Here is a 22,315-nt window from a genome sequence, read left to right as displayed (position 1 = left end):
AAAGTAGGTTAACATTTGCCAGGTCCTGGGTGGAGAAAGAAATGGGGAGTGACTGCTGATGGGTATGAGGTTTCTTTTTGAGTTAATGAAAATGTTCTGTTCTGTACTTAGTGGAGGTGGTTATAAGCATTGTAAATATACTAAAACATGAATTGTATGGTTTAATATTTTAATTGAGGAGGGGGAGAGAGAGAGAAACATCTACATGAGAGAGACACATCAGCTGGGCTGGGGATGAACCGCAGCAGAGGTATTGACCCTTGACCGGAATCAAACACGAGACTCCTTGGTCCGCGGGCTGACACTAACCGCTGAGCCAATCCAGCCTGGGCTGGTTTAATTTTTTTAGAATTGATTTTAGAGAGGGGGGAGAGAGAGAGACTTCAACATCGATTTGTTGTTTCACTTATTTATGCATTTATTGGTTGATTCTCGTATGTGCCCTGAAGATCGAACCCACAACCTTGGAATATCAGGACAAGGCTCTGACTAACTGAGCTACCTCGCCAGGGCCTTAATTGTATGGTTTAAAGGGTGAGTTTTATGTAATGTGAATTTTACCACAATAGAAAAGTGCAGTGATGGAAGAAAAAAGTCTGTTCTCATTCCACTGAGATGGAGTGGTAAACTGGTAATCCCTAATTTCAAAAAGGTCTGCAAATCTCCAGAGTGGGAAATATGGTATAGTTCTTAGGGTGGTCTCTGATTGGCAGTTAGGAGACCTGTTGCCTGAGCATGGCCCCTTTTCCTTCTACCTTCTCCAGGAACTGAGTGTTGAATGTGGCCTCAACAATCGCATTCGGGTGATAGGGCAGATCTGTGAAGTTGCAAAAACGAAGAAATTTGAAGAGGTAGGTCTGTCTCAGTTGGGCTATCTCTGATGCACGTGAGCTGTTTAGAAGCCCGATTTGGCTTTTTCTAGGAGCAGGGTTTACAGCTGACTTTGCTAATGAACTAATACACATCATTTTAGGGGATTTAAAAGTTCATCTTAGTGATGGGGAAATTTCTGGAAATGCCCTGAGCACAATGCTGAGGGACCAATCCTATGTGGAGGTGGAGAGCAAAGAGGTTTACAGAAATGCACACTTACTTGTCCTCTTATTGTAAATTTGGGAAAAGGAAAAACGGAGGAGTGTAAGGAAAGAGTGGGTTTCACAGAGAACGATTCAAGGCACATCAGTCTCAGTGTCTTTGGAAGAGGAATGTGGTTGGTGGTATCAAGAGGCCCTACAGACATAGGTATATTTATTTCAGCCAACTATTTCCAGGCTCTCTCCTGACGTCCAGTGGACAGAGTGGGAAGTTGTCCTTAGAACACTTCAAGGGTTCTGCTCTAGCCTTGCTCTACATTTGTGTGAGTGACAGGGTGGCCCGGGGAGATGTGGACCTCACACCTAGTAGATTCAGATCTGCTAAGGAGGAGAATAACTGCTATATTCTTAACATCTCATTTGAAACATGTAAGCTGCACATTATCAAGAATAAATCTGTGTTCATAAAGTTGCCTGTATAGGCTCAGAAAGGTGAGATGTGGCTGAGCTGCTGTCATGTGAATAGACAGGCCTGGGATAGTCTTAATAAGCTCAGCATCTATTTTGTTGTGACTTAGGTTGCATTAATAGGAGTATTGTGAATGGGACAAAGGAGGTGAAAGTTCCTGAGTTGGTCAGAACATTGGTCAGACAATATCTAAAAGACATTTTAATCCCACTCCTAAGAGGAGTGAGCTCAGGAAAGGGTGAGTGGTCTGAAAACCCTGGTTGAAGGGAGTCTGGGATGGTTAATATGAAGAAGGGAAGGTGACAAGAGAGACTGATTCTGGGTAGCTGTCGGGAACAGGAGACAGGTCTCCCATGGGCTAGGTGGACTTAGTTAAAGGAAGCAAATGCCAGAAGCTTGCACAGAGTTCTTGACAGGTCAAGCCAGGCAGCAAAGGTAGGACAAGGATGTGGTACCGAGTGGCTCATGGCTGGGCTGTGTGTTTACACAGAGGGAAGCCAGCAGGTGGATTTCTGTGTCTGGCTACAGGCCCAGGGACCACTGTGGAACTTCTGGTTCTGAGACTTCTGCCTTTCCCACCAGAGTCTGAACAAGCTTTAAGGTAGACTCCCTGTGATATCTGGAGGCAGCTAGGACAGCTTCTCTGTCCTGCCTGTCCTCCTCCCTCCCCTAGCCTGTGGCCTGGTGAGGCTTTTGAAGTGGCTTGGAGCTATTCCCCTTGTCTGGCTCATGGTCACTGTAGACTGTGATAGGTACACAAGATGTAGGGTGTTTTTTTTGTTTTTGTTTGTTTTTTTTTTTTTTTATCCTCACCCGAGGACATTTTTCCATTTTTTGTTCAGGTAGAGTGGGAGGGAGAGAGAGGAACAGAGAGAGAGAGAGAGAAACATCGACGTGAAAGGAACACATCGAGTGGCTGCCACCCGCATGACTGACCAGGCCCTGGGACAAACTGCAACCGAGGTACATGCCCTTAGCAGGAACCGAACCCGGGTCTCTCCGGACCGCAGGCCGACGCTCTAACCGCTGAGCCAAACCGCCAGGGCTAGGGTGTTTTTTTTAATCCTTACTTGAGGATATTTTTTTCCCCATTTATCTCTAGATAGAGTGGAAGGGGCAGGGGGAGAGACAGAGAGAGAAACATTGATGTGAGAGAGACATATTGATTGGTTGCCTCCCACATGACCCTGACAAGGGCTGGGGATGAACCACAATCGAGGTATGTGCCCTTAGCTGGAATTGAACCCGTGACTCTTTAGTCTGCGGGCCAATGCTCTAACCGCTGAGCAAAACTGGCCAGAGCACAAGATACAGGTTTTAATGGCATAAGATCTAAGTCAAAAGACCCTGTTGTTCTACTTTGACCTTTGAGTTGAGGGATCCAGCACACATACCTAATTGCAGTCCCCTCTTCACTGGTGGCAGCATGCAGTGGAAGCACTCTGGAAGGCTGTCGCAGACCTGCTGCAGCCGGAGCGGCCACCAGAGGCCCGACATGCAGTGCTGGCTCTTCTGAAGGCCATCGTGCAGGGACAGGTAAGGGATGTTGGGTCTGTGCTCAGGTGGTGCTGGGATGGGTGGGTGGGGTGATGTTGGGCTGCCCACTGCCTGCTGGTCCCACTTGGATTCTTGTCTTTGGTGAGGGCACCAGGCACAGGGTCTGTGCAGCTAGTCAGCCTGAGGGGACATACTGGCATTGCCTCTTATATCTGTGGGACCCTGGGAAAGTCTCTAGAACTCCCTGAGCCTCCACCTCCTCACCTATAAAAGGGAATGCTCGTGGCTCCTTCTTCCTCTGAGATGTTTTAGGTAGTAAATGAGGCAATTTATGCAAAAAGCTGAGAACGGTGCATGCACGAGTGAGCCACTGGGCTGTTGCTCTTGCTGACTTGTTCCCTCTCCCTGGGCCACTGCCCATACTTACCGTGCTTTGGTCACATGGGTGTCTGCTCTTCCTGGACCACTCAGGCCAGCCCTTGCCATTCCTGCCTAGAAGGCTCCTCCTCTCCTCTCCTGTTTCCTCTAGTCCTTCACACCCAGCTGCCCGAGAGGCCCCGTCACCCTCAGTGTGGTTAGACCATTGTTGTCCTGTGAACACAAGTGTGTCCACCCTGGGCTGTGTGGCGGGGGTAGGGGTGTGAAACTGCACGTCTGTACTGTGTGCCCACACTCATGCCCACATCTGAAAAACTGCAACCGAAGTACGTGCCCTTAGCGGGAATTGAACCTGGGTCTCTCTGGACCGCAGGCCAACACTCTAACCGATGAGCCAAACCAGCCAGGGCAAACAATTTCTTTTTTTTTTTTTATCCTCACCCGAGGACATTTTTTGATATTTTGTTCAGATAGAGTGGGAGGGAGAAAGAGAGAGAGAGAAACATCGACGTGAAAGGTACACATCGAGTGGCCACCTCCCACATGACCCAACCAGGGCCGGGGACAAACTGCAAGCGAGGTACGTGCCCTTAGCAGGAACCGAACCCGGGTCTCTCCAGACCGCAACCGAGGTACATGCCCTTAGCAGGAACCGAACCCGGGTCTCTCCAGACTGCAGGCCGATGCTCTAACCGCTGAACCAAACCGGCCAGGGCCCTCAGAGTTCTTGTGGGAAGGAGAAAAGGCCCCAGAGTTAGGGGTCTTGGAGTTTATTGCACTTCCTGGACTTCTTACAGATGCTCAGAAAGCTCAGGTGGCCAGGGGATCCTAGCAGGACTGCTGACCTTGTGATTTTGTCTTCAGGGGGACCGCTTGGGTGTTCTCAGGGCCCTCTTCTTCAAGGTCATCAAGGATTATCCCTCCAATGAAGACCTCCATGAAAGACTGGAAGTTTTCAAGGCCCTTACGGACAATGGGAGACACATTACCTACTTGGAAGAAGAACTGGGTGGGTGCCACACTGGGTGTGAGGTTTCTCTGGCCTTGGTGATCAAATTTAATCTGGGATGTGGAAGGCCACTGGGGCCCTGAGGGAGTGCTGCAGTTTGAAGGAATGGCCTGCAGACAGCGCTGCACCACACAGCTCTGTTTACCTGTGTGCAGCCTGGATCAGCCACCCAAATCTGCTGGGGAACTTGTTAAACATGCAGAATCCTGGGCTTCACTCCAGATCTGCTGGCTCAGAACTTGTGAGGAATGTGGCTTAGATGTGCCTTTTAGGCAGGTAGGAGGTGGTCTGAGCTCTGCTATAGGAAGATCAGGCTGCTGAGCGGACATCAGGCCATGTCTTACTCAGAGTGCCCTGAGGTTTCTGGGGAGCCAGGCTCATCTCACTGTGTCTTCCTCCTCGCCCTCTTTGTGCCCTGGGCCTGACCTCCAGCTCTCTCCTTTGCTGGCCTTTCTCTTTGTTGTTGTGGTGGTGTGAAGTTTCTGTGAGTCTTGAGATTTCATGTCAGTGATGGGGGGAGAAGGGGAAGGAGGAGGAATAAGTAAATCTAACTAATGCCTTGTTGTTCTGTTGCCCAGAAATGGGCCTCAGCTGTTGGTTTGCCTCCTGGACAGATGCTGACAGGGGGTCATGGTTAGGTTTTTTTGTCTAAGTTTACTTGGCTAACAGCCAAACATTGCTTGGGTCTTCTTCGAGAGATTCTTTTTGGGGATGGGGACGGGGTGCAGGAATCTGCTTCCTAAGCATGTGTCCTAGTGATGCTGGCACCCCTAGCATTTGGGTCAGGGCTCTGAGCATCAGATGCACAAACACTGCTACTGATTCTCAGCCCAGATCTCCCTCAGTGTATGCTGGGGGTTGGTGAATTTGATTTCCAGAGTCTGTGAAATACTTATCTGCTCAGACTCCAGCTGAGCCTTTTTTGACCCCACACATGTGTGGCCTGCCTGTCATTGCATGGCGACTGATGATGGGGTTTCCAGCGGTGAGTGGGATGGAACGTGTTTTCCTGAGAGGAGGTGGTAAGAAGTACATTGCTCTCCTTTTCTCCCCAGCTGAGTTTGTCCTGCAGTGGATGGATGTTGGCCTATCCTCAGAATTCCTTCTGGTGCTTGTGAACTTGGTCAAATTCAACAGCTGTTACCTCGATGAATATATTGCATCAATGGTCCAGTAAGAAAAGAATTTCAGTAACATTACTCTGATCATAGTCCCACTGTCTTGAGTCTCCAATTCAGCTCTAGAGTGAATAAAGCTGTTGAAACTATCAAATAAATGGAGAAGTTAAAAGTGGCCATAGCCACTTTCTACTTAAATTGATATTTTGAGGTTTGACCTAGTATTTTATTATTTTCTTTATTGATTTCTAGAGAGAGGGGAAGGGAGAGAAAGATAGAAACAGGGAGAGGGAGAGAGAGAGAGAAACATTGATGAGAGAGATCATCGATTGGCCGCCTTCTGCATGCCCCCAACTGGGGATTTGGCCCACAACCTTTGCATGTGCCCTGACCAGGAATCAAACTGGAGACCTCTAGGTGCATGGATCAGCGCTCAACAGTGAGCCACACCGGCCGGGCTGGTATTTTATTTTTATCCTCACCCGAGGACATTTTTCCATTTTTTGTACAGTCAGAGTGGGAGGGAGAGAGAGGAAGTGAGAGAGAGGGAAACATCGATGTGAAAGGGACACATCGAGTGGCTGCCACCCGCACGACCAACCAGGGCCGGGGACAAACTGCAACCGAGGTACGTGCCCTTAGCGGGAACCAAACCGGGTCTCTCCGGACCGCAGGCCGACGCTCCAACCGCTGGGCCAAACCGGCCAGGGCTGGTATTTTATTTTTAATGGATGCAATATTATCTGGTATTTTATTTGTTATTTTTGTTGTCTTTTTTTTTTTTTTTTTTCTAAACACTGTTAAATACACGAGGGCAGGGGAGGCACTGAACACCTGCCTATCTGTGGGTGACTGGGGCCATAGGGAGGATGAGTCCCTCATATAACTGACTCTATAGAGTAATCAGAAAGTAAATTAGAGCCACTCAGCCTCTGGGAAATGACCTTTCAGTTGACTTCGCGCTTCCTTCAACAGCATGATCTGCCTGCTGTGTGTCCAGACTGTGTCCTCTGTGGACATAGAGGTCAGTAGCTGCCCCTTTCAGAGACAGCTTCCTTCATCTTCCTTCCAGACAGGCTGGGTGGGCTCTGGGGTTAAGCCCTATGCTGCCCCCTCACTGACTGTGTGGCCCCAGGCAAGCTGCTTGGCTTCTCTGAGCCTCAAGGACATTCTCCTGTAAGTAAGGGTGGTTGGGTGACCCCTGTTGTGGGGTCATAGTTCAGGGTGGAATGACCCACAATGTCTGGAATGTAGAGGTACCTCCCAGACACTCACTGTTGTGGTTTTAAGGAAGGCTGCTTTGGCAGTGGGAAGGGGCAGCAGTCATTGACCAAAGGAGGGTGGGAAGGAGGTTGGGGGGGGTACCTCCCTGTGGGCAGGAATTGGGGCAGGGCTGGTGTGACCCCTTTCTCTACCCCACCAGGTGTCTCTGCAGGTGCTGGATGCCGTGGTTTGCTACAACTGCCTGCCGGCTGAGAGCCTCCCCCTCTTCATTGTCACTCTCTGCCGCACCATCAATGTCAAGGAGCTCTGCGAGCCTTGCTGGAAGGTGGGGTTCTGAACTGTTGTCCTGGAGAGTCCCTGGATGAACTTATAAGCCAGGCATATGGACAGGACAAGGGCCATTTTGTCTGTAATGAATGGGTATCTGATTCTTGGGGTGGCTGCACAATGGCCAGTTGAGGGGAGTCCAGTGATATTTTTCTAGGCAGTTGAGCTGAGGTCAGGGTTTTGGTGGCATTTTGAGAACTCTGCAACCTCTGTGTTTGGCAAGAGATAGTCGAGAGTTGGCTGGACACGGAGGGTGTTGGAGCAGTGGCTGTGCAAGGCTGGCACACGGGCCTGGAGTTTGGGGCCCTGGGACTTGTATCTGCCAATCGTATCTGGTGTGTTTTGTTTCCCAGTTGATGCGTAACCTCCTGGGCACCCACCTGGGCCACAGTGCTATCTATAACATGTGCCGCATCATGGAGGACAGGTGAGTGGTTAGGGCCTGGGCGAAAGGTGGTGAATTGGCTGCATCAGCTGCCGCAGAGCCTTCATGAGGAGGTGGTCTATGTTGGCTGTTGTCTGGTATAGGCTAACGGGGAGGTTTCCTGTTTCTTTGGGGTGACTGCTCCAGAAGCTCGCACTAGTACTAGAACATACCTCTTAATGCTCCTGATCTCTCTTCTTTAGCTTCTGCTGGTAAAATCAGAATGTTCAAAACTGAACCCGAAACGTTCCCCCATATTTGGATCTCGTCCAGTGAGGCTGCCTCACCTTTGATCCTGTTATGAGGCCCTCACCCTCACCTCCCACAGACAAACCATAATAAATCTTGTTGCTTCTGTTTCTTAGAGATGGCTCAAATCTGTCCACTTCCACCCCACCCCTTCAGCTCTCACCTCGTCACTGGACTCTTCCACCCACTCTTGGCTTCTTGAAGTCCATTCCTCCGCACAGCAACCTCATGCTCTTTCTCCAACACAGATTTGACTATGTCTTACTCTTTGCCTGAAGCTGTAGTGGCTCTCAGCATAAAAACCAAACTTCTTACTGCAGGAAGGCCTGGGTGGTCAGACCCTGCCCCAGCCATGGCCTCTCACCCCTTCCATCTTGCCATGGGCCTCTGCATGTGCCCTTTGCTCTTGCTGAAATGTCCTTCCACCTTGGTCAAGTTTCTCTGAGTGCACCATTGTTGAATCCCTAACCACCCTGTGCAGGTTTTGCTTTCATATTTCATGGCTTCCTTAGCTGTGATTTGAGGTAGAAACTTGGCATTTTCTTATGTAGTCCTTTGGTTCACATCTGTATCTCCTGGATGTAAGCTCTCTTTCACCTTTATGCCCTGGCATCTAGCATGGCTCTGTGGTTAGCAATGATGACTTTTTTTTTTTCTTTATTGATTTTAAAGAGAGAGGAAGGGAGAGGGAGAGAGAGAGAGAAACATCGATGAGAGAGAACATCGATGAGAGAGAACATCGATTGGTTCTCTCCTGTATGCCCCTCCCCCACCCGGGGATTTTGCCTACATCCTGGGCATGTGCCCTAATTGGGAATCAAACCAGCCACCTCTTGGTGCATGGATCGATGCTCAACCACTGAGCCACACTGGCCGTAGCAATGATGACTATTAAGTGAATGCAAGAATGAATCAAACGGTTGCTACTGGCCCTGGCCTCTCTGTTCCTTGATCAGTGCTCCTCTCCCAGCTTTGCTTCTGCCCCACAAGTGCAGGAACCTCTGGGGGAGATTTGAGGAGCCCAGGCCCACCCCGGGCCTATCCTTGGGCCCTGCAGCGGGCAGACGCTGGCCCTGGGCTCTGCTCACATCTCGTCTTTCTGGGGCACATTTTCAGAGCCTACATGGAAGATGCCCCGCTGCTGAGAGGAGCTGTGTTCTTTGTTGGCATGGCTCTCTGGGGAGCCCACCGACTCTATTCTCTCAAGAACTCCCCGACATCTGTGTTGCCATCGTTTTATGAGGTAACTCATTTTTGGTGCCACAGTAGTTGGTTAGAGCCAGAGAGGTGACCTCAGTTAGGCTTTCCTGCCGGACCAGAACAGGCCCACGAGATAGGTTCTGCTACAGAGGCTGCGGGGATATTTCCAGTCACTTGCCTTGCAACTGCAGATGAGGTTTAGGGCCATTTGAAGGTTTTATTCTCAAGCAAGTATTATATCTTAAGAATTTCATATCTTCTTTTTTTTTAGAGGGGTGGAGGGGGAGATGGATTTCAAAGAAGCATGAAGAAACTTTTATTTATTTATCCTCACCTGAGGACATTTTTTCCATTTTTTGTTCAGATAGAGTGGGAGGGAGAGAGAGAGAGAGAGAGAAACATCAACATGAAAGGGACACATCGAGTGGCTGCCTTCTGCACCACCCAACCAGGGCCGGGGACAAACTGCAACCGAGGTACGTGCCCTTAGCAGGAACCGAACCCGGGTCTCTCTGGACCGTAGGCTGACGCTCTAACCGCTGAGCCAAACTGGCCAGGGCAGAATTTCATATCTTGAGAATTAGCATTAGAACTGCTCAAGATTCCCCCAGGGATGGCAACACTAGCTGGTGATGATTTCATTTGGTAATTTCATTCTTGCTCTAGAATTGAGGCCAGTGTTAGGGCTTCTGTTTCCATGGTGCCTGGTGGTGGTTGGAGTACTTCCTGTGTCTGTTTCTCATGTAATTATCACAGCATCCCAGTGAGCTGGGCCATTACTACAAAGGAAACAGCTCAGATGAGCTGTGTCATGTACAGGGTTAGCAAAGAATCTCCTGCTGGGCTGTTTTTTCTGCCCTGCCCCTACCCCTTTAGCAGTGGAGCATGTGGTCTTTGCTCATAGCTTGCGTCAGGGTAGCTTTCAGGTTCCTCTAGGCTGGTAAGCCAGGGCCCTGGAATTTAGCCAAGTCAGGCCTTTTGGAGCTGATTTAGAAAACACTTCTGGGCTGCCATGAGACGTGCGTGGGGAGTGTGGCCCTCTCAGGCCTCTTATGCTGGGTTCCAAGGATGAACGTGATGGGGGCTTCCTCTGGGTGAGCAAGAAGTGGGTGACTATTGCCTGCTCCTTGGGCCTTGTGTTCCAGGCCATGACCTGTCCAAACGAGGTGGTGTCCTATGAGATCGTCCTCTCTATAACCAGACTCATCAAGAAGTACAAGAGGGAGCTCCAGGCTGTGACATGGGACATTCTGCTGAACATTATTGAACGCCTGCTTCAGCAGCTTCAGGTGAGGCTGGTAAGAAGATGGTGGGCACAGGGAGGACCAAGACCATAGACAAGCAGGCCCAAGAGCCCTTCTCTGGGAGGCCAGGGCTGTGGCCAGGGCCTGGATCTGTGGGGCTGGCTCATCTCACCTGAATGACAGCTCCCATGAGATCTTCCCTCTGAGCCTGCCGGGTGTGTTCCCTGATGGTTCTCAGTGGTGTCAACTCACCACCCACTAAAGACGGTCGGGTTTTCGAAACCTGCTCCATCATTGGGAGCAAGACTGTAGTAGGTGAGCAAGGGGACAGTGCTGCCATTGATCAACATTGAGTCACATGCCAGGTGATCTTTATAGTCTGGAAGTGGACTCTGAAGACAGTTCCCTAAGCATCTGGAAAGCTGGCCATGATTTTGGAGGACAACACTGACCACAGCAGGAAGGGGGACCTGCTGATGTGGGGGCTGCAGTCTAGCAAGGGTTCAGGGTGGGGTCTTCTGGGGGACTGGAATGGACCAGTGTTTAGGTGGCCAGGCCAGGAGGAGGAAGGGCTGGACTCTCATGTCTCATTGTTACTGGCCAGGTAGTGTTTCATCCCAGAGAGGCGGGCTGGGAGGCCATACCCTGGGGCCTCCAGAAGGTGCTTGAGCTTGGCTGAGGTGTGAAACACTGGGAGTTGGTCCCTTCGAGGCTTGCTGTCTGTGCTCAGCCTGGACTCCCTGTGGGTAGTGAATGAACAGCAAGATCCTGGTTGCCCCATGTGTCCCAGCACAGTGGGGGTTATGCCCCCTGCCCAGCAGAAGGGCATGGAAGGGTGTCTGGATGTATCTGGTCTTGAGTCCTTGAGGGAAACCAGAAGTCACTCCTGTGTGTTACACCTTTGTGTTTCAGAACCTAGAGAGCCCAGAGCTCAGGGCCATTGTCCATGACCTGCTGACCACGGTGGAAGAGCTGTGTGATCAGAATGAATTCCACGGCTCACAGGAGAGATACTTCGAGCTCATTGAGAGATGTGCCGACCAAAGACCTGTAAGACCACCTCTTTCCTGAACCTGGTGGGGCCTTTGGTGCTCAGGCAAGAGGGTGGTTTCCTTTAGGCTTGTAGGGAGGGGTGAGACTCTTCAGCTCTGGGAACCCTGGCTGTGTAGGTCTGCAACTGAGTTTTCTGTGTATTTGAAATAAAGGCTTCTGCTCTCCTGGGATTTGTACTCCAGCAGGGAAGTCTGTCAGGGTGTCAGCAAACTGAATGCGTGTGGGTCTGTCAGAGCACAGCACTAGTCTTACTGTCAGTTTCCTCCCACCTGTGCGGGGGAAGGTGCCGCCCAGCACTGTGGAGACTTGTTGCTTGGTACATCTGTACTCTGGGTGGTAGACAGTCCTTGTGCCAGAAATGCTCAGCTTGATGCCAAGGCTTTTACGTGGATTTCTTTAATGTTTATTTAAAAGGCCTATGGTAGAAGAAGCAACAGGAGAGAGATTAGACAGGGCTGCTTTGGTACTCCAGAAATGTTAGAAAAGGGGCCTTGGGGACAGGTTCATAGGGTTAGTCCAGGATGAGCTGCCACTGCCCATTGCCCGCCTGGTGGCAAGTCTTGTGGGGTCCTAGAGTTTAGGAGGTGCATGCCTGTGGGGGAAGAAGAGGGAGAAGAGAAAAATGTGGGCATGCTCCCGGGAGGGAGAGCATGCTTACATGGATTTCTTAATGAATTTTCACTGCCGCTAGTAAAGCTTTGTCTTGGTCAGGCTCCCCACCTAGGCCTTGAAGTGGCTGTTGTCACTGAGCAAACTGTTCTCGTGGGCCAGCAGCACAGGGCATATTTATAACAAAACCTCTGGAAAGGCAATATGGCTCATTCACACCAGGTTTTTCTTTTGACAGGAGTCTTCCCTCTTAAACTTAATAAGCTACAGGGCTCAGTCAATCCATCCAGCAAAGGTTGGCTGGATTCACAACCTGCAGTTACTGATGGAGAAATTCTTCAGGTAGGGAGGCTCTGGAGACCTCTTGGGTTCTGGAACCTGACCCTGTGTCTATGCCTTGGGCTGGGGTCTAAGACACCATGAGTGAGGGCTTTCCTTTCCGACTCTTGAGAGTAATGGTTCTTGATGAGCAGGGGAAAGTTGTTTTCCTGTAGGACTCCGTGCTTACTTCTTCCTGTGGAGTGGTTGTATATATAGAAAGATGCCATCTCTGAGGGTCGAGCTCTGTGCCCCTTTCTCCAGTTATTGGTCTGCTGGGCCCCATACAGGGAGAATCGAAGTCAGTCAGTCTTGCTACCTAGCCTGGGGGGGGGTAGCTAGGAGGGGGGGGCAGGGGTGATGGATTTGGTTTCCTTTGGTGGGCCTGGGGTCTGGGTCCCTAGGAGAGCCCTCAGAGCTTGGGGTGAAGTGTTAGCAGAGCCAGGTACAGGGGGTGAGGCTGGCAGCGGTGCTCCTGCCAGGCCCCAGCAGGCATGCCTCTGCCCTCAGGAGCGAATCTCGCAGTGCTGTACGTATCAAGGTGCTGGATGTCCTGTCCTTCGTGCTACTCATTAACAGGCAGTTCTATGAGGTACGTGTCCCATGGCTGGCAGGGGAGCCCTGGGATGTCAGGGGTGAGGGCGAGGCTCACCCTAGAGGTCCTGGATGGCTGGTCCTTGCTGAGCACTGAGAGTCTTTGGGGGGTCTGCCTGGGACTTGGGGTCTGGCCCACTCCTCTGTGGCAGGTTTTCTCAATAGGTTTTGTCTGTTTAGTCTCTTGTTTGCTTATCCGTCATTCATGTATTCCATAGTATCCTCTGCCAGGCCTTTGCTGGGCTTGGAGATATGGCTGAGTAGCCAGGAGGGTACAGTTCCTGTCCTCGGGGAGCTTCAGCCTAGTTACCACCCAGAATACTGTACGGAGCCTGGCATGGGGATGTTTTCTTTCTTTTTGTCTTTCTAATCACACTCGCGTTCTGGACCCCAGCCCAACCAGTAGCTGCTGGGGTGATGCCAGACCCTGCCTGTGTCTCTACTGCCAGTTTCTCCCCTCCAGTCCATCTTTCACTGGGTTTGTGGCCAGAGCTTGCCTGCCATGCTTTTTCCTCCAGGAGATGCACTTCGGGCTCTGTGTTTTCCCTTGCTTTTCAGCACTCCTCCTGGCATTCCCAGTGGTCCTGGGACCTGCCTTTTTCCTCCTACCCTCTCACCCTTCCCTTTCCCTGAGGCTCTGTCTCTTGGCATTTCACTCTCCTTCAGAGTCCAGCTTAGTGCTGCCTCTTCTCGAAGCCACTCTGGGCAACCAGGTCCCTCACACCAGGGTCAGTCTTGCCCTGACTCTGCCAAAGCTCTCGTCATACTGTCCCATTAAAGTGGACTCTGATGTAAGGGACAATGTCTTGCTACCCCCAGGTGCACACACACAGGGCCTTCCGTGTAAGCTTCTTTTCTTTCAATCCTTACCTGAGGACATTTTTCCACTTTTTTATTCAGATAGAGTGGGAGGGAAGGAGGGAGGGAGAAAGAGAGAGAGAGAGAAACATCGATGTGAAAGGGACACATCGAGTGACTGCCACCTGCACGACCCAACCAGGGCCGGGGGACCAACTGCAACCGAAGTTCATGCCCTTAGCGGGAACCGAACCCGGGTCTCTCTGGACCGCAGGCCAACGCTCTAACCACTGAGCAAAACCGGCCAGGGCAGCTTATTCTCAATTGTAATGTTCGGTGACAAAGAATAAGTGGGATATTCACTGTTGCATCATGTCTAAGCCTGTGTGCCTGTGCCTGGGCCATCGTGTAGCTATTGCCATTCTCCTGAACCGAGGGGTCAGGCATAGCACCCTGGAAGGGTCCCTGGCCTCTCAGGCGCTGACACATCCCTGCCATGGGTTTTCCATTTCGAGTGGTGCCTTAGCTGCTTTCCAGCCTCTGTTGCAGACGGCTCCCCTATTCCACTGTGCTTGCTGCAGGAGGAGCTGATCAACACAGTGGTCATCTCACAGCTCTCCCACATTCCTGAAGACAGAGACCACCAGGTCCGGAAGTTGGCCACCCAATTGCTGGTGGACCTGGCGGAAGGCTGCCATACCCACCACTTCAACAGCCTGATGGACATCATCGAGAAAGTGAGAGCTGCCGGGGCTCAGTGCCTGGGCTGTCAGAAGGCCCTTCCTCTTTGGGACAAAACCCTGCATGCAGCAGCATCCTCCAGACCAGTGGTTCTCAACTTGTGGGTCGCTAGGGGGTCGAATGACCCTTTCACAGGTGTCGCCTAAGACCATCGGAAAACATATTTCTGATGGCGATTCATAACAGTAGGAAAATTACAGTTATGAAGTAGCAACGAAAACAGTTTTATGGTTGGGGGTCACCACAACATGAGGAACTGTATTAAAGGGTTGTGGCATTAGGAAGGTTGAGAACCACTGCTCTAGACTACATCCCCATTCTCTGCAGAATGACTGGCAGTCAGCAGTGATGGGCGGTGTCTGAAGATCCGGCTGGGCTTGCTGCTGCTCAGCAGTGTCCTCCTGCCCGGAGTCCTGGGAAATGACTGGGGTGGTGTTCCACGTTGGGCTGTGGTGGGGCTTGGCCCATTGTCTTCCTACACAGCCAGCATCCTTTCCTTTTAATTTTGAAACATATCACAGTGTCTAAATGGTCCCTCTGGTGCATAAAGTGCATCTCTCCTTTTGAGAAATAAAGGAGAAAGTATCTGCTGGTGGAATGTACTGAATCTGATGGGTGCTGACTCTGGGAGCCTGGATCCGGGATTTAAGTACAGATCTTTTCTCCAAAGGTCATCGCCCGCTCCCTTTCTCCACCCCCAGAGCTGGAGGAAAGAGACATGGCGGCATACTCTGCCTCCTTGGAGGATGTGAAGACTGCTGTCCTAGGGCTCCTGGTCATCCTTCAGGTGGGTCTCCACTCTTCTGGGAGTGGGTGTGCTGCGTCTTTTGGAGTGCTGGTCTTTAGGGACACATCTCCTGGAGAACTGGGCACTCCATGGGGGTTGAAGAGGACAGCCTGGGTGTGATCCTGTCACAGCATCGTAGGGCATCAATTCGGCCTGGTCAGAGCCGTACTTTGCAGAGCCACCTCAGCTCTCCCAGTACCTGAGGAAGGAAGGGCTGCCATCTGTTTGGCCCCAAGGTTGTTTGCTTTTTCTTTTTTTGTACATGCCCCTAGCGGGAACCGAACCTGGGACTCTCTGGTCCGCAGGCCGACGCTCCAACCGCTGAGCCAAACCGGCCAGGGCGGTTGTTTGCTTTTATTAACAGCTTTATTGAGATGTAATTCATATGCCATACAACTCATTTAAGTGTATGATTCGGTGGTTTTCAGTATATTCACAGAATTGTGTAGCCATCACTACAGACAATTTTAGAGTGTCTCTATCACTTCGGAAGACATCCTGTATCTCTCACGGAGCATACTACGTCTTGTCCTGCCCTGGTTTATCCTCCTCTGCTGTGTGGTGTCAAGAGTGTGCTTTCACCCCACAAGGTCTTGTCTCACACAGGGCTGCATGGTGCTCTACTGGATGGATTTCTTGATTTAGTAACTGTTTCCCTGTGGATGATAGGGACACAAGGCCATCTCTGATTTCTTGCTATTACCGAGGGCCTGCGTGTAGGGGTATCTGTGAGGCAAAGCCCAGGAGAGGAGCTGGTGGTTTAAAGGGTTTGTGCATTTTAAATGATGCTAGATGCTACCCAGTTACCACTAAAGCTTGTCCTGGTTCCTTTCTCCTGGGTACCAAGGTGTTAGCTCCCTGGTTGCATCGTGGCCTCCTGCCCTCCTGGTAAACACCATACTTTCTCTGTAGACCAAGCTGTATGCTTTGCCTGCCAGCCATGCTACGCGTGTGTACGAGATGCTTGTCAGCCACATCCAGCTCCATTACAAGCACAGCTACACCCTGCCCATTGCCAGCAGTATCCGGCTACAGGTATGGTGAGCCTGCTGGAGGTCAGTGGCTGTGGTGGAGCCCATCCACACCTCAGGGCTGGCCTGAGGTAGATTCCCTTGGGGTGCCCAGCAGCTGCCTCAGTCTTGGTGGTGCAGTGACCTCAACAGGAGACTTGGTGGCAAATGTCCCTGGTGGGGGCTCTCCATAGACTCTTTCCTCCTTTAGTACCAGCTGTAGCACCTGCTGCCCTTCTCTTTGCCTGTAGCCTGCAAACCTCTGTGGCATGTCAGTCAGAGTCACATGGTGGCCTGAGGTGGGGGGCAGAGAAAGGGTGTCACACCAATTTACAGGGTGGCATGTGTTCCACTCCTGGTGCTTCAGAATCTGTCAACAACCTATAGCAGAGGGTGTGGGCTGTGGGTAGTGCAGGGCTGGGTAGGACAAACTGCCTTGAGCTTCCACTGTGCAACGGGCATCAGGCTGAGCTGAGGTCACTGGGACAGAAGCCCTGGCCCTTCCCAGAGCATCTCCCTGATGGGGCAGCCCAGTTAAGTAACCATTCATTGGAGGAATTGACAGCAAAGGTCTGCTCTCTGGTACGTGGGGCTGGGCCATGCAGTGCTGCCTAGCCAGCATGCCAGGCATCCCTTTCCTTTGTCCTGAGGGCGGGGCCTGTGGTGTGAGAGGCCATTGCATTGCTAGCTGCCTTGGGACTGTCATGGAGCCCTTAGGATCCAAGGGAGAAGCCATGATTGCTGCACCTCACTACCTGGCACTGTCTGTGTGGAGAAGTTGGGGTGTGTTTGCTATTAGTGGAAGCAGCCTTTCCGTGAGAGACATGTGAGTCTGGGGGCACAGGTCAGGTGTATTTCTACTCTATGGGTGATGCTTTCTGTTCCCTGCAGGCCTTTGACTTCTTGCTGCTGCTCCGGGCTGACTCACTGCATCGCCTTGGCCTGCCCACCAAGGATGGGGTTGTGCGGTTTAGCCCCTACTGCCTCTGTGACTACATGTACGTGTGGGCTGACATCTTTCCTTGCTGCCACTGTCAGTCCTGTTTACCCTGGTTTCATGGTGTTGGGGTTATGGGGCAGGTGGGTGGAGCTAATTGCTCTTCACCCCAAGGATTGTCCTGTGTCTGAGAGACACAGTGGGTCTTCTTACCCTATGGATCAGGGGCTCCAGCCTCAGTGCTTTTCCCACTTCCTTCCGCAGGGAGATAGAAAGAGGCTCTGAGAAGAAGTCCAGTGGCCCCTTGTCACCTCCCACTGGGCTATCTGGCCCAGCTTCTGCAGGCCCTGCTGTACGGCTTGGCTCTCTGCCCTACTCCCTGGTCTTTCGTGTCCTGCTACAGTGTTTGAAGCAGGTGAGGTGGCTGGCTGGTCCCTTGAGCTGCGTTAGGCAGACTGAGCAATGACTGGTGCTGCCCAGAGGGCACGTCCAGTTCCTTTCCCTGTATTACTGATCTTAGGGAGTTCGTTGCTAGTTTTCAGGTGTTAGCTAAGATTCCACAGCAGTTCTGTAGCTATGTGTGAACACCTGCTTTGTGCAGAGCATCACATGGAGCTGGGTGTGGAGCTGAGGAGACATTCCTACCTCCAGGAGATGGTTTTGGCACAAGACTAAGGTGTATAGATAAATAAGTGGAATCATGGAGCAGGGTTGGCCTCAGAAGGAAGCACAGACGGGCTCTGTGGGACTATAAGGGGATGCAGTCACATCTGGTTGGTGACACTTGGAGGGGAAAGTAAGGTCAGTCTTGAAAGGGAAGGTTCCAGTAGTAGGAGTAAGCAAAGCTTGGAAGTAGGGCAGGTGCAGTTTTGTTAACGGAGATGTAGCTGGGTGGAGAAGGGGAGGCAGAAGAGTTTAGGCCTGTTTTCTGACAGCAACCAGCAAGAAAGGATAAGTGGTCAGCAGTGTGCCCTGGTGGGGTGGGGCAGGACAGCCCGTAATGAGCTAGGGGAGCTCCTGAGGGCCACAGCAGGAAGAAGGGCCAGGTTCCCTGGGGTACCTGACATTGGCACTAAAGGGGACTGTCAGAGATTTCCTGTGAATCTCAAGGTGTCCATATCACAGATGGGATCTTTCAGAACTTGTGGCTGTTGGTGTAGCTCATGGACAGTGGTCACTGCTAATGGAGGTTGGGAGGGCCACCAACTCAGTGTGGTGGTGCCACGACTGTTGTGGCCCTGGGTTGACTTCAGTCCTATAACAGTTACCTGGGCTCGTGGATTGGACAGGGATGCTTGCTGCTGCTCCCTTTCAGCTGGTGTGATAGCTTTTTCCTTCTGAACCTCCTCCTCATGCTCTGAGTGGGCATCAGTGAGGGCCCTTTAGGTTCAGTGCAGCAGGCAGGCCTTCCCGGGGTTCCAGCTGGGCGAATGGGGAGGATGGAGCCTGGTATGTGGAAGTCCCAGAAACAGCTAAAAAGAGAGGCTGTGTCAGCTCTGCCCTGGGCCTCCCACTCAGCCTGGCAAAGGGAAGGGCAGCTGTTGCCCTATCCAGCTCTACCTAGCCCTCCCTACCTAGCCCAGGAGTGTGGAGAACAGAAGAGGAGGGTCCACACCCAGTTGTCTGGCTCCAAATAGAGCTTCAAACCTGGAAACTCCACCTCCCCTCTCCAGGGTGCAGACCTCCCCCTTACTGACCCTTCTTCTTGCAGGAGACTGACTGGAAGGTGTTGAAGCTTGTGCTCAGCAAGCTGCCTGAGTCATTGCGTTACAAGGTCCTCATTTTCACTTCTCCCTGCAGTGTCGACCAGCTATCTTCTGCTCTGTGCTCCATGGTAACATGCTGCTTCCTGTGTCATTCATTCTTAGCAGTACTGCAGCTTAGTTCTTCCCTCTCCCAAAGGCTTCAAGGCCCTGGGAGGCATGGTGAAACACGAGACAGCATTTCCTTCTGAGATTTGAATTCTGTGTAGAGTGCAGATCATGCCTCCAGGACCCGTGCTCCCTGTCCCAGCTTATGGAGCAGAAAATCAGAGGTCCCCAGTGTAGAGCTGGAACTCAAGATACTGAGTGTGATTTCTCTTCCTCACTGGTGCCCCTGTGACAGGCACATCAATCACATCTCCTTTCTCTCCCTAGCGTCAGGATGGCCACTCTTCCCCTTTGAAAAGGCAGACCTTTGGCCAGAGAAGGAAGTAGGAAGGCCCCTGGACTCTCGACCTATCCTCCCTCTAGGCTTATGTTCACAGGGGCCTTGCACCCTCTGGCCACCCGACAGTTGACCTAGCCACCAGGCAGGGCTTGACATCTGGCCCTTGGTTGTTAGCTTTCAGGTCCTAAGACTCTCGAGCGGCTTCGAGGCACCCCAGAAGGGTTCTCCAGAACTGACCTACATCTGGCCGTGGTTCCCGTGCTGACAGCATTGATCTCTTACCATAACTACTTGGACAAAGCTAGACAGGTACAGATGGGAGTGACAGTCCAGCTTTGTGTCCTGGTCCTCAGGATTTTTGCTTTAGCCAAATGGGCTCAAGATTTTTCTTCTAACCTATTATAGCTGCTAGGCCAGAGTGAGGGGCCTGACTTTGCTTCCCATGTGCCCACTGGACCCTTGCCACCTGACTCAGCCTGGAACTACAGACATCTGAATCCACTGGCATTCCTGAGCACTCCTCTGGGGGGTGTGCACTTAATGCAGTGCTTGATTGCCCCCGCCAACACACACCGCAACGTCTTTTTGATGAATATTGCCTAACTTGTCCTTGCTACAGCTTTAGGACAGGTGGCCAAGCCTCTTGGCAGAGCTGGCCCTGTTTTGAGAGGCACTGTGGCTGGGCCAAGGGCCCCCCGACTTCCATCTACCTCCATAGCTGTCATCGGGTACAGCAGGCACAAAGAGCAATGCTTGTTTTCTTGTTCTTGGCTGCTATTAGTGAGGCCTGCGCTGAGTCCTTACATGTACTATCTCATTTAAATTCTTGACACCTGCCCCGGCCAGTGTAGTTTGGTTGGAGTGTCATCCCATACGCCGAAAGGTGGAGGGTTCGATTCCTGGTCAGGGCACATTCCCAGCTTATGAGTTCAATCCCCTGTTGTTCAGGGCATGGACAAGAGGCAACCGATTGATGTTTCTCTTTCTTCCTTTCCTTTCCTCCTTCTCTACAATAAAACATATCCTTGGTTAAGGATTTTTTTTAAATACATAAAAAAAATAGCCCTGGCCAGTTTGGCTCAGCGGTTAGAGTGTCGACCTGCGGTCCGGAGAGACCCGGGTTCGGTTCCCACTAAGGGCACGTACTTCGGTTGTAGTTTGTCCCCGGCCCTGGTTGGTCGTGCGGGTGGCAGCCACTCGATGTGTCCCTTCACGTCGATGTTTCTCACTCTCTCTCCCTTCCTCTCTCTCCCTCCCACTCTATCTGTACAAAAAAATGGAAAAATATCCTCGGGTGAGGATAAAAAAAAAAATAAATAAATAAATAAATTTATGCCCTGGCTGGTTTGGCTCAGTGGTTAGAGCATTGGCCCATGGTCCAGAGAGACCCGGGTTCGGTTCCCGCTAAGGGCACGTACCTCAGTTGCAGTTTGTCCCCGGCCCTGGTTGGGGTTGTGCAGGAGGCAACCAATCAATGTGTTCCTTTCACATCGATGTTTCTCTCTCTCTCTTCCTCCCTCTCTGCCTCCTGCTGTATCTGAAAATAAATGCAAAAATGTCCTTGGGTGAGGATAAAAAAAGAAATTCCTAACACCTTTCTTTGTCACTCTGCCATAGGTCAGGTAGCATGCTCAAGGTCATGGTCAGTAAGGAGAGGGGCCTACACTCAGACTCAGCTTTCTGAGCCCTGAGCCGGTGCTCCTGATCACAGCACTGTTGAGAATTCACACTTAATTTTCCATCCGGTTTCCTCCTGGTATCCCCAAAGGGGATACCATGCTGAGCTGAAGGTTCCTTGAGAACCCTTTAGGCCCAAAACATTTCTGTGGGGTGGCTGCAGGAAATGAAAAGCATTCATGGGGCCTCGAACCACCAGGTGGTCTGCCCTAAGGCTGTGGCCCAAGCCTGGACTTAGCACTGATCTCCTACGGGCACAGCCTTGCTGTTTTCATGGAGGACCCTGCCCACGGTCCATGTGGGCCTAGCAATCTTGTGTCTGGCAGAGCTTCCCCTTGCTCACTAAGGCCAACCTGTTGGGGTCCCAGAACCAAGAGGGTGATGGGCCCAGCATGTCCTGGCTCCAAGGTATTGGCTGGTGGGGAGGTGTCAGAAATCACCTGACCGGAGTGGCCCTAATATCCAGTCAGCTTGGGTGGGGTCAGCTGCTGGTGGCTCTGCCACTTAGATGCTCAGAGACCTGGGATAAGATACTTAACTTTCTTAAGCCTTGACCTCTGGGGTGAGGGTAGACAGTGCCCTGGCTTACCAAAACAGCTGTCAGGCACGGGTGTGGAGGGCTTGCCTGTACCGGGCTGGGTCTGAGGCATCTGTGCTGCCCATAGCGGGAGATGGTGTACTGCCTGGAGCAAGGCCTCATCTTTCGTTGCGCCAGCCAGTGTGTGGTGGCCCTGGCCATCTGCAGTGTGGAGATGCCTGACATCATGATCAAAGCTCTGCCCATCCTGGTTGTGAAGCTCACACACATCTCTGCCACAGCCAGTATGGCCATTCCACTTCTCGAGTTCCTGTCAAGTAAGTTTCTGTACCTCCGTGTGTGTAAGTGTGTGCACGTGTGTGTGTGAATGTGGGGTAGACCCTTGAGTTCGGGGCTGTGCTCTGCCCTGCCTGAAATAGACTATGCTGACTTCTCTGACCTCATCTCCTAACCTCTCTGTGGCTGCATGTAGATGCACCGTCCCCTTGGGAACCTAGGACATGCCACCCTCCGCTGCCTCAGGGCCTTCGTGCCTTCTGCCCTTGTGCCTTGAATGTTTTCCTCCTTCCTGGCCTTTGAGTGGCTGGCTCCTTTCTTCCCCTCAGTGTCAGTTTGAATTATACAGAAGCCTTCTGTTACTTGTCATTGGTCCCTGCAGTCAGCCTGGCTCTCACCACTTCCTCTTTGTCCCCTCAAAGCACACACCACAGCTTGAAGGGACTTGCTGACTCACCTCTCAGACTGTGACTTCCAAGAGCTCAAGGTGCCTTGTTCACCCTTTCATTCCCAGTATCCTAAGTGTGTGTTTGGCCCTCAGCAGGCCCTTAGGTGTGTGGACAGCAGGAGCCAAGCAGGGCCAACACTTCAGCAGAGGGCCATATATGGCCTCTGTTGCACATTCATTTTGTTTACAACCATTTAAAAATGTA

General features: G+C 51.7%; 1 protein-coding gene across 5 annotated transcripts in view; it reads left to right on the top strand.

Annotated features, from left to right (window-relative positions):
• TSC2 (TSC complex subunit 2) overlaps nucleotides 1-22,315 on the top strand; it is a 39,362-nt gene that overhangs the window by 2,667 nt on the left and 14,380 nt on the right. For all 5 annotated transcript variants that reach the window (XM_036279915.1, XM_036279914.1, XM_036279912.1 and 2 more), the window contains exons 3-22: nucleotides 765-851; nucleotides 2,929-3,039; nucleotides 4,243-4,387; nucleotides 5,443-5,560; nucleotides 6,481-6,529; nucleotides 6,929-7,054; nucleotides 7,410-7,483; nucleotides 8,846-8,972; nucleotides 10,075-10,218; nucleotides 11,086-11,223; nucleotides 12,074-12,177; nucleotides 12,664-12,745; nucleotides 14,127-14,282; nucleotides 14,957-15,073; nucleotides 15,986-16,108; nucleotides 16,975-17,081; nucleotides 17,285-17,435; nucleotides 18,732-18,854; nucleotides 19,346-19,480; nucleotides 21,514-21,703. In XM_036279915.1, coding sequence (XP_036135808.1) covers nucleotides 765-851; nucleotides 2,929-3,039; nucleotides 4,243-4,387; nucleotides 5,443-5,560; nucleotides 6,481-6,529; nucleotides 6,929-7,054; nucleotides 7,410-7,483; nucleotides 8,846-8,972; nucleotides 10,075-10,218; nucleotides 11,086-11,223; nucleotides 12,074-12,177; nucleotides 12,664-12,745; nucleotides 14,127-14,282; nucleotides 14,957-15,073; nucleotides 15,986-16,108; nucleotides 16,975-17,081; nucleotides 17,285-17,435; nucleotides 18,732-18,854; nucleotides 19,346-19,480; nucleotides 21,514-21,703 — 2,407 coding nt within the window. The remainder of the gene's footprint in view (nucleotides 1-764; nucleotides 852-2,928; nucleotides 3,040-4,242; nucleotides 4,388-5,442; nucleotides 5,561-6,480; nucleotides 6,530-6,928; nucleotides 7,055-7,409; nucleotides 7,484-8,845; nucleotides 8,973-10,074; nucleotides 10,219-11,085; nucleotides 11,224-12,073; nucleotides 12,178-12,663; nucleotides 12,746-14,126; nucleotides 14,283-14,956; nucleotides 15,074-15,985; nucleotides 16,109-16,974; nucleotides 17,082-17,284; nucleotides 17,436-18,731; nucleotides 18,855-19,345; nucleotides 19,481-21,513; nucleotides 21,704-22,315) is intronic.

This window comes from Molossus molossus, unplaced genomic scaffold, assembly GCF_014108415.1.
Source record: "Molossus molossus isolate mMolMol1 unplaced genomic scaffold, mMolMol1.p scaffold_m16_p_3, whole genome shotgun sequence".
NCBI lineage: Eukaryota > Metazoa > Chordata > Mammalia > Chiroptera > Molossidae > Molossus > Molossus molossus.
This window is presented reverse-complemented; position numbering and strand designations above follow the sequence as displayed.